The 12,008-nt window shown below is 39.6% G+C and overlaps 1 protein-coding gene across 1 annotated transcript in view; it reads right to left on the bottom strand.

Annotated features, from left to right (window-relative positions):
- Nucleotides 1-2,172: 2,172 nt before the first annotated feature.
- Nucleotides 2,173-12,008, bottom strand: part of HTR2A (5-hydroxytryptamine receptor 2A) — a 103,709-nt gene continuing 93,873 nt past the window's right edge. The window contains exon 3 of the mRNA XM_004376585.2: nt 2,173-3,325. Within this exon, the coding sequence (XP_004376642.1) occupies nt 2,526-3,325 (800 nt within the window). The 3' untranslated portion in view covers nt 2,173-2,525. The remainder of the gene's footprint in view (nt 3,326-12,008) is intronic.

Below are 12,008 nucleotides of genomic sequence, written 5' to 3'. Positions count from 1 at the left end.
AGTATTTTTGTTCATCCTGCTCAAGATTGAGTATATTGGGGTAGAATCTGTAATCTTTTCTCTAACATAGAATGAGATGTGCAGTTACACACTAAGACAAAATACATTATTAGAACAGAGTCATTTATATTCTTACCAGTTGGTATATATAATCATTGAGGAGTAGTCAGTTCAAATGAAGGCTTAGTACTAGTGGCTTACTATAAATTCTAGCTTTGAAATAGCAAATCATCTTTTCAGTCAACAACGTGTCTCTAAGGACACAATTAGGATAGACTTAATGTATTTCCAAATTACACAATGGTACCTCCCATATACTTTACTTTTAAAAACCTATAATTTTTTCAAAAGGCTTAGGGAAAAAGCTATTTTTCATTCAATATGAAATGCTTTAGTATTGAAACCACATATCTCACATCTAATTCAACAACAAAGTGCAGTTTTACACAGAGTAACACAATATCAGGAGCCCTGGTGGTGCAGTGGTTAAGCACTTGGCTGCTAACCGAAAGGTTGGCAGCTCGAATCTAGCAGCCGCTCCTTGGGAACCCTATGGGGCAGTTCTATTCTGTCAGGGTGGATTAACTGCTGTTAATCTCTTTCTCACTTCAGCAAACTTTTCTACAAAATATTATATTACCTGCTTCTTTATTAGGGAGTCCAATGTTGGTGAGTAATACTAAAATGAGTTAATTTTTAGAGAGGGACAACAGAAATTTTGTGTGAAACTTGGTAGTCATAGCTTGGGTCCAGGCTAAGGTGCATATTTCTAAACTAATTGCAATTTTTATCTTAGTGATTTTTTTCTTCCCCTTTTGTTTGCTGGGAATTCAATGGAAATCAATCAGGAAAACTTATTTGAGAATACTACCCTCAGAGGTGAAACAAATTTGTTTTGAACCAGGTAAAAAGAAAATCAATTTAATTTTGATTCTCAAAATAAGTCTTACATTTTGAGAAGGACAATTTCAGTTTAGTTATTTTCTTTAAGGGCAAGGATCTTGTTTTATTCATTTTTATATTCCTAAAACCCAAAACCCATAGCCATGGAGTCGATTCCGACTCATAGCGAACTGCCCCATAGGGTATTCAAGGCGGCAAGCGGCTGGTGGCTTCAAACTGCCAACCCTTTGATTAGCAGCTGAGCTCTTAACCACTATGCCATCAGGGCTCCTTTATATCCCTGGTACCTAGCCAACTGGAGTCCCCAAGTAGTGCAAATATTAATACTCTTGGTTGCTAACTGAAAGGTTGGTGGTTCAAGTCCACCCACAGGTGCTTTGGCAGAAAGGCCTGACAATCTACTTCTGAAAAATCAGCTATTGAAAACCCTATGAAGCACAGTTCAGCTCTCACACACACGGAGTCATCATGAGTCGGAGTCAACTTGACGACAACTGGTTTACCTAGAAAATGACTTCACACGTGGTATACACTCAATAGATGATTGTAGAAGCAAGCTGAACAGTTTTAGTAGATAATATACGTTGATCTGAAGGCATCAATTTACCTGATGGGTGTCAACGGCAAAGATACCTGCTTTTTACAGCGATGTCCTAAGACACTGTTGTTAACAACCAGAAACCTGAGTTTATTTCTCCATCTGGACAGAGTTATGTCAACATACTGCTCACTGCTCAGAGGGGCGCATGCACGATGCAGTTATTACAGAGCAAGCCACCCAACAACTCTATGCTGCTGTTCTAGAGAAGCAATTTCTAGAACGTATTTGGTAATGTTAAGCTACGCTTTTGATAGTTTACCTAGTAAAACAAACACTAAACAAGACCACATCGGAAATTCAGAGTAAAGCACAAGAAGTAGAAGAGAAAGCAGCAATAGTTATTAAATAACATTTAAAATCTTTTCTGAGAAGAATTAACTTGAAATGCTGCAAATGCCAGCGACCTTATGAATCCTTCAGAATGGCATCTATGGAAAAGCAGGAATGAAAAATGTCGTGAAGTATTTAATTATGTTAGCAATGCAGATTTCATAACACTGTCCTTAGTGTTTTTTTTTTTTTTTGTCTTTCAAAACACAGATAATGGTAAGTTTTCATGAGAATTTTCTTTTATGTAAGAGGCCATTATTGTCAACAGACTTTTCACTATTTATAGCTATTCATATTTATAGCAAGAGGTAACCAGGAAACCCATTGCCATCAATTAACAACACACTAGCAAGGTTTCCATTCAACACCAGAAATTCATTTAGATTTATTTATGGCCTCATTATAATTATACAATGAAAACTAATCATTTTAAAGACATATCATTTACAATGTTAAAAAGAAGTACCATAACGCTCACAGCTGGAATGCTGTCAGGACATTTTAGAAGTGCACATTTTGTGGCATTTAACCCTGCTTTTCACTGACAAAATAAAGTGTACATTGATATTACTGTTGGTTCCACTAGACTGGCCTAATTTTTTTTCCAGGCTCCCTGTTCTTTTTTTTTTGTCCCAGATAGGTGAAAACTTGCTCAGTGTGCCTGGCCACAGTTACCATGGCAACCAGCCTATCACACACAGCTAACCTTTTCATTCACTGTGTTGACATCGCCTGTAGAAGCACCTTCCGACTGTTGTTTTCCTAGAGCAACCATCGAGCAGTCATTATCTGTCATCTTGGCGTCTGTCTTTGAATTCTTCCCTTGGCCCTTTTGGAGTTGACTAGACTTGTAGGCCAAGGCTGGTATAGTGTTCACTAAAATTATCTGCAAAGGTTTCTTGTTTTCCTTGTACTGACATTGAATGTACCGTGAAAAAGCCGACCTGTAGGTCTTATTGAACAGCGTGTACACGAGTGGGTTGACGGCTGAGGAGAGGTAGCCGATCCACACGAACACGTTAAGCAGGGCTCCGATGACGTCCTCGTTGCAGGACTCTTTGCAGATGACGGCCATGATGTTTGTGATGAAGAAGGGGCACCACATCACCACGAACAGGAAGAAGACGATGCCCAGCACCTTGCATGCTTTTTGCTCGTTGCTGATGGACTGCATAGTCCTCCTGCCGTAGGACCCTGGCTCCCTGTGGTTGGAGCGCTGGAAGAGCTTTTCTGAAGACAGGGAGCTCTGAGGGAGAAAGCTGAAAGGAGCTAATTTGGCCCGGGTGCCAAACTCACTCACACACAAAGTAGCTTCTTTCTGGAGTGACTTGATAGTTAAAAAGTAGGTGATCACCATGATTGTCAGAGGGATGAAAAAAGACACAAAGGAGCCAATCAGGACAAAGTTATCATCAGCAAGCAAGCAGCTTCCTTCCTTAAAGACCTTGGAATCATCCTGTAGCCCAAAGACCGGAATTGGCATGGATATACCTGGAAACGGGACAGAAAAGGAAACGCGATTATTAAAAAAATTGAGTGCATGAGGGCAAGAGTATGTCTACATAATGGTAGTTGTTTAAAGGATCTTACATCAGCAGAGTACAAAAGCTAAACAGATACTTTCAATGAGAGTTTAAAATTCATTTGGACTGGCTTCTCAGTTTTATAAGCATGTATTATAAAGCTCCTCATACTTACCTACTGCATTGCCCTATATAGTCCATTCCTTATAACTTGCTGTTGAGTCAATTCTGACTCATAGTGACCCTATATGACAGGGTAGAGCTGCCCCATAGGGATTCCAAAGAGCAGCTGGTGGATTTGAACTGCCGATCTTTTGGTTAGCAGCCAAATAAAGAAATATAATAAATCTAGCTTTAATTTTTCATGCTTCAGTTTTCTGATTAGAACATTATACTTATTAATTCAAGAAAATATGCAAAAAGCTAAGAAACAAAAATACCTTTCAGATAAACACACACAACTTGCACACACATTTTTAAACAGAATTGGGATTCTATTTTATATATACTTAGGCAACTTTTTTCACATAACTATACCATGAGCATGACTTATTAAAAGGAACTTTATAAAATTATAAACAATATATTTTCTTTCTAGAAAATTTGGAAAATACAGAAAAGAAACAAGAATAAAGAAAAATAACATATATTTTCACCAGCCAGGGGCAACCATAACTTACATTTTGTCTATTTTCTTCTTTCTATTTCCCTAGATATGTAAGTATATGTATATACAGTACTTTATGTGACGTTTTTGATCCTGCGATTCCATTTCATAGTAAATCATAAAAATTACACATCATTAAACATTTTTAAAAACATGATTTTCTATTATGCATTTAAAGTAACTCTGACTGATTCTGATCACTTTAAAAACTTTTTATTATGGGAAAAATTTAAGCATATACAAAAGAACAGCAAATCAATCCTCATGAGCCGATCACTCAGCTTCACCAATCGTCAACTCCAGGCCCATCTTGTTTCCCATATACCTACCTGTTGCCCCCCATCCTGTGTTGTTTGGAAACAAATCCCAGACAGACCATTTCATCTGTAAAAATGTTATGATGTATCCCTAAAAACTATGCATTCTTAAAAAACAAAGAAAAATGATCACAATACCACTGTCACTCCTAACTATAAATTTATATTTCCTTAATACTGTTAAATATAAATTGTTCAAATTACCAATTGTCCCATAAAGGTCATTATATATATATATCTATTCTATATCTATCCCTATACATTTAGTAGTAGAGCATTTATTAAGTTGAATTACTAAAAAGAAAGCAGCCACAGACTTTTCTTTTATTGGAAGATATAAAAATTAGTACAGAATGAGATAATACATGGGAACATGAGCCCCCAGACAGTCGTTCTGCCACTCACATTTGGGGGACCTGGACAGCTGTGTCAGGTACAGGGCTTAGGCAGAGGAGAGAGGAGAAGTGAGTAAAGGCAACACTTGGCCTCTAATCACAATGACTTCCCCCTATGATTTTCCATAAAACCAGTCACCATCTGTGTCAGGGTATAACTGTGCTCCAGAGGGTTTTCAATAGCTGCTTTTTTGCAGAAATAGATCACCAGACCTTTTTTCCGGAGGCTTCTCTGGGCAGACTTGAACCTCCAACTTTTGGCTGCTAATGGAAAGGTTGGAGGTTTGAGTCCATCCAGAGGCACTTTGGAAGAAAGGCCTGGCAATCTACTTCCAAAAAATCCCTCCGGAGCACAGCTCTACTCTGACACATATGAGGTCACTGTCTTAGTTATCTAGTGCTGCTATAACAGAAATACCACAAATAGATGGATTAACAAACAGAAGGCTTTAAGAAAAGGAAATTTATTCTCTCACAGTTTAGGAGGCCAGAAGTCCAAATTTGGGGTGTCAGCTCTACGGGAAATCTTTCTCTCTCTGTCAGTTCTGGGAGAAAGATCCTCGTCATCAATCTTCCCTGGTCTAAGAGCTTCTCAAGCACAGGAACCACAGGTCCAGCGCTGCTTTCTTGGTGGTGTGAGGTCCCCCTGTCTCTCTGCTTGCTTCTCTTTTTTATATGTCAAAAGAGATTGCCTCAAGATACAGCCTAATCTTGTAGATTGAGTCCCGCCTCATTAACCTAACTGCCTCTAATTCTACCTCATTAACATCATAGAGGTAGGATTTACAACACATAGGAAAATCACATCAGATGACAAAATGGTGAACAATCACACAATACTGGGAATCATAGCCTAGCCAAGTTGACACACATTTTTGGGGAACAGAGTTCAATCCATAACGGTCACCATGAATTGGAATCAACTTGATGGCAACTGCCCATAATGATGGGACCTTATTAAAGGAAGAGTCAGCTGCTGGTTGAACTGTGCAGTTGTGGTTTTGCCCCGTTTCTGAAGCCCAGCAGGTGCAGACAGGCTGGATCCTGTTGTGTAGGCCACCAGGCCTGTGTAGCACCTCTCTGCTGCTGCGGGGGGTGGGGGCGTCTTCCTCTACTGGCCTGAGGCTGGTCAGGCCAGTCAGGGTGATGGGAAAGGAGAGGACACACGAAGCAATACTCTGTGTAACTTAGTTTCCTGTTGCACCTTTCATGAAAGGGTAGACACCACAGGGGCAGCCTGGGAGAAAGAGTAAGAAAAAGCTTCCCTCCTCACTCCTGCCCATATTTTCAGCTCCCCCAGAGCTACATACCAAGGGATGTCTTGGTGAGTGCTTCTGACCACCCTTTAGAGTCAAATATGTGGTCTCCACCCAGCCAAGAACACAGGTTCCTCACTGAATCGTGGCTGTAGCTTAACTTGAGAAAATTTCTTTGAGGTTCTATAATCTAACTTCTGCGTACTCGGAGCAGAGTTCCGCTCCTAACCCCACATCACCTCACAATGGCCATCCTAGCAAGGGGAGACATTAGTTTGAGTTAATGTAATATTTAACACAAATCTTTCTTAGTGACCTTTGTCATTATCTTCACAAACTTAACTGACAATATTTATCACTTGTCTATGCAAGGCTATCCCAGTATTCTTGGAAGGTGGAGATAAATGACATCAGAACTGTTCTTAAGGACACTTTGTGTCGTTAGTGAGTCTTCATTTCCCTCATTCCTCTCTGTCCCTGCCCCATTGTCGGAAACATTCTGTGGGCCAACAAGAGCTTTGGCTCTAAAGGAACATCCTCTGGGACCCTGGACACCCACTAGTTCTGCTTATCTGTCAGAAAACTCTTCGAAGTGAAATTTAAGACATTATTCCTAAGAGGAGTGTTTTGTTTTCTGTGAAAGGTGTTTTGTTTTCTGTGAAAGGTGTTTCCTGTACTCATCTACAGGGTCTTTGTTAGACAGTGCAGACAATCATTGATTAGAACAGATGCTTTGGAACGAGACAGAGCTGGGTTTGAGTCTTGGCTCTGGCTCTGTGTTCTTGGACTGGTTACTTCATCCCTGTAGACATCAGTTCCTCATCTATAATATGAGATTGGCACCAACATGTCTCCACGGATGTGGTGAGGATACAATGAAATCAGTATGCAAATCACCTTAAACAATGCTTAGTCCAGAGTGGATGCTCTGTCAATGGTAGATAATCGTGAGAGTAGCTTTCTCCATAGAACTAGTCAGACTACATACATTAATACTATTTTGTTCTAATCTACTTTGCTTTATTTGTATATACTAGACTTTAGTATATAGTAGATCTTCTTAAACTTGTTGTCAGGTGCTGTAGAATTGATTTTGACTCATAGTGACCCCATGTGACAGAGTAGAACTGCCCCCATAAGTTTTCTTGGCTTTAATCTTTACAGAAACAGCTCACCAGGCCTTTCTCCTGTGGAGCCGCTGGGTGGGTTTGAACCACCCACCTTTTGGTTATTAAAAAGCATTTTTGACTCTGTGCTGTATGTTTAATAATGATGTAATTATTAACTCTGTAAGGGTGGTATAGGCTCTCAATCAATTTTAATTTTGTACAGCTAGAACTGTTGATTGCTTTTCTAATTTGATGAATTACCACCATTACTATTAGTCATGATACACATAAAGAAAATATCAACTGTCCAAAAAAGGTGTATGACTTTGTTATTAAACTCTTGGGTGTTTATTTTCCTGATTAATACAAAAGAAGTCAGTAGCTTGAGAGCCTTTTGCCCTATTTGTTTGCCATTTGTTTGCAATTCTCAATTAACCAGATTATTGAATTATATAAGATGCCAAATTATTCAATCATTTGGAATTCAGAAGTGTGTCCTGTGGTTGGGGAGAAAACACACACACACACAGACACACACACACACACACACACACATTCACACATACACTTTCATACACACACACTCTCACTCACACACACACATACACACTCTCACACACACACAAACTCACACACATTCACAGACACTCACACACACACGCACACACACTCCCCTCCAGAATGGCTCTATTTGGCAGCCAGGGAGGGAAAGGGGTGATAGAGCCATTTACCTCACTGCCTGGGGTAAAGAGCCACTGTCTGGATTAAAGAGAATGTGGTAGGAAGGTAGAGACAGGTCATTCTGTGTCTAGAAGGGTATCCTTGATTTGGAGGGAGACAATCAAGGCAATTAGGCCTTGAAATGGCCCGTTCTCTTTACACGTAAAAAGAGTATCTTGAAAACTACCACATACCATTCATTTTCAGTGCTTCACTCATACTAAGTGCTCAGCAAGGGTTTGTAGAAAGAATAAATAGAAAGTTAAAGCAATACTCTATAATAAAACAGAACAAAAAGTTGCCATGGAGTAGATTCTGACTCATGGTGACCCCACGTGTGCAGGGTAAAACTGCTCCATAGGGTTTTCAGTGGCTATGACCTTTCAGAAGCAGATCTCCAAGCCTTTCTTCTGAGGCACCTCTGGGTGTGTTTGAAACACCAAACTTTTGGTGAGCAGCCGAGCACTTAACCATTTGTGCCACCCAGGTAGCCTATACTCTATAATGTAGTTGAAGAAAGTTTATTTTGGAGAACTAGAACACTTAGATAAACTTTGTGGTACAATAAACAGCTCAAAAGCACGCTCTGACCAAGAGGGATGAAGAAGCTGGCTGACACCCAAGACTGCGTCACAGCCGTCTCCAATGCAGTAATTTTCTGGCCGCTTCCTTTGATAATAGCTGCTTTTGGAGACCTGACATCTCCTCTCACTTGAAATTTCTGCATACAAAGCATTTTCCTTTATGAACAAACAGACAGTAGCTTGAACTACATGACTCTGCATTTTGCTTAATCTATTTTTCTAGAGGAGTGAAAAACAATAATTAAAATTCAATAGCAGCATTTCATCCTCCATTCATACTCTTCCTCTTTCCATTAAAACCCAGACAATGAAATCAGTGTGAAACATTGACATCCAAGAACACGAAGCCTTTGATGGGTGTCTTTCTTACAGCTCTGTTTACTTTTTGCACATCCAGTTTGCTCCCACCTCTAGTTAAAGTCTTACCATAGCCTGAGTAAATGACATCAACTCTGAACCAATGGCTGTGAAAGCCAGGCTTTATTTATTTCTGTATTTATTAAAAAATTATAATATTTATTGTGTTTTTGGTGGAAGTTTACACAGCAAATTAGGTTCCCATTTAACAATTTCTGTACATATTGTTCAGTGACATTGGTTACATTTTTCACAATGTATTCTATTATTTTCATTCTGGTTGTTCTGCTTCCATTAATCTAGCTTCCCTGCCCCTTCCCTTCCCTTATCATCTTTGCTTTAGGGTAAATGTTGACAGTTTGGTCTCATATAGATGATATTTAAAGGAGCACAGTACTCACGGGTGATATTGTTTATTTTATCAACCAATCTATTTAGCTGAAAGGTGACCTCCGGGTGTAGTTTCAGTACATTGTTTAAAGGGTATCTTGTGGGAGTTCTCGATGGTTCCTCTAGTCTCCACTGGTCCAGTAAGTCTGGCCTTTTTTAAGAATCTGAGTTTTGTTTTACATTTTTCTTCCATTCTATCTGGGACCATTTATTGTGTCCCTGCTCAGAATAGTTGGTAGTGGTAGCTGGGCACCATCTAATTCTTCTGGTCTCAGGATAGATGAGTCCACGGCAGGCTTTATTCTTAATCCTAGATTTTTACACTTTACCTGGGTGGTGCAAATGGTTAACGAGCTCAGCTGCTAACTAAAAGATAAAAATTTCATCTTATAGATATGAAAATAAGGCTTAGCAAGCTTAAGTGATTTATTTAGAATCACACAGCAATTCAGGGCCAAAATCAAGACTCATACTCAGGTTTCTCAATTCTTATGTTTGATTTTTTTTTTTTTTTACATCCTTATTTGTTCTTCTGATGGTAGTTATAAAAATCTATGACTATATCAGAGGTCCTTAACATTGATTTTAGGAAGTCTGTGATCTCCCTAAAATGATTTCCTAAATCATGCATGCAGGTACCTGTCTTTGAAGAATGATCTAGGGCCTCCATCAGATCACCAAAAGAGTTCTAGGTCCCCAGGGCTTAATGACCCTGAATTACATTAATGTCCCATGTACAAAGTACACACACACACACACACACACACACACCCCGATGGTTCTCTGTACTTTTGTCATTTCTTCCTTTTTTTTGTTGTTCTTAAATAGCAAAGTCAAAATTTCCTCCAGAAAGACATTATTCTTTGAGGCCAAATATTTAAAAAATAAAATCTTTATAATCAGTACCTAGTTTCTTTCATATGTAGCAGTTATTCTCAACTTTGGCTGCACATTAGAATGACCTGGGGAGCTTTTAAATATTACATTGCCTGGGCCTCATTCCTGGAGATTCTGATTAATTAAATAAAACCAGCTGCTGTCAAGTCAACTCCAACTCACGGTGACCCCGTGTGTGTCAGAGTAGAACTGTGCTCCATCGGGTTTCCAGTGGCTGATTTTTTGGAAGTAGATAACCTCTTCTGATGCACCTCTGGGTAGACTTTAACCTCCAGCCTTTCAGTTAGCAGTCATGTATGTTAATTCTTTGCACCACCCAGGGACTCTGTTAGTGCTTTAAAAATATTAACCCCAGGCCCTACATGGATGTTCTGATTAATAGCGACCCTATAGGACAGAGTAGAACTGCCCCATAGAGTTTCCTTGGCTGTAATCTCTTTTTTGTGTATGTGTTTTAGGTTAGAGTTTACAATGCAAATAAGTTTCTCATTCAAAAATTTATACACAAATTGTTTTGAAACGTTGGTTGTATCCCTGCAATGTGTTGGCATTCTCCTCCTTTCCCTTTACACACCAGGTTCCATGCTTCCATTTGTTCAGGTTTCCTGTCCCTTCCTGCTATCTCATCTTTGCTTTTAGGCAGGTGTTACCCATTTGGTCTTGTATTCTTGACTGATCTAAGAAGCACGTTCCTCTTGTGTGTTATTGTTTGTTTTATAAAAAACCCACTGCCACTGAGTCAATTCTGACTCACAGCGACCCTATAGGACAAAGAACTGCCCCATAGATTTTCCAACGAGCAGCTGGTGGATTCAAACTGTCAACCCTTTGGTTAGCAGCCATAGCACTTAACCACTATGCCTTTCTGTTTGTTTTATAGGCCTGTCTAATCTTTGGCTGAAAGGTGGACTTCGGGAGTGGCTTCAGTTCTGAATTAGCAGGGTGAGTGGGAGCCATAGTCTTGGAGATTCCTCCAGTCTCTGTTAGACCAGTAAGTTTGGTCTTCTTTTGTGAATTTGAATTTTGTTCTACATTTTTCTCCCTCTCTGTTTGAAGCCCTCTGTTGCGATCCCTGTCAGAGTGGTAGGTGGTGGTAGCCGGGCATCATCTAGTTCTGGGCTCAGGCTAGTGGAGGCTGTGGTTCATGTGGTCCATTAGTCCTTTGGACTGCTGTTTTCCTTATGTCTTTCATTTTCTTCATTCTCCTTTGCTCCAGACATGATGGGACCAATAGATATATCTTTGATGGCCGCTCACAAGCTTTTAAGCCTCCAGATACTACTCACCAAAGTAGGATGTAGAGCATTTTCTTTATGAACTGTTATGCCAGTTGACCTAGATGTCCCCCGAGACCATGGTCTCCTGCCCTCAGACCCAGTAACTCAATCCTTCAAAGTGTTTAATGGGTCTAGGAAGCTTCTATGACTTTGCCTTGGTCAAGTTGTGCTGACTTCCCCTATATTGTGTGTTGTCTTTCCCATCACCAAAGTTAACACTTATCTACTATCTAGTTAGTGATTTCCTTTCCCCTCCTCTTCCCTCCCTCGTAACTATCAAGATTGTTTTTTTCTGTGTGTAAATGTTTTCTTGGGTTTTTATAATTGTGGTCTCACACAATTTTAGTCCTTTTGTGATTGGCTTGTTTCACTCAGCATAATGCTCTTCAGATTCATTCATTTTGTGAGATGGTTCACAGATTCATCGTTGTTCTTTCTCGTTGCATAGTACTCCATCGTGTGTATGTACCATAGTTTATCCATTCATCTGTTGATGGGCATCTCTTTATTGTTGCATAATACTCCATTGTGTGTATGTACCATAGTTTATCCATTCATCTGTTGATGGGCATCTAGGTTGTTTCCATCGTTTTGCTATTGTGAACAATGCTGCCATGAACATAGGCGTGCATATGTCTATTCGAGTGACGACTCTTATTTCTCTAGGATATATTCCTAGGAG

Source organism: Trichechus manatus, unplaced genomic scaffold, assembly GCF_000243295.1.
Source record: "Trichechus manatus latirostris isolate Lorelei unplaced genomic scaffold, TriManLat1.0 scaffold00044, whole genome shotgun sequence".
In the NCBI taxonomy this organism is placed as follows: Eukaryota; Metazoa; Chordata; class Mammalia; order Sirenia; family Trichechidae; genus Trichechus; species Trichechus manatus.
Note: the sequence above shows the minus strand (reverse complement) of the source record. Positions and strands in the feature narration are given on the sequence as shown.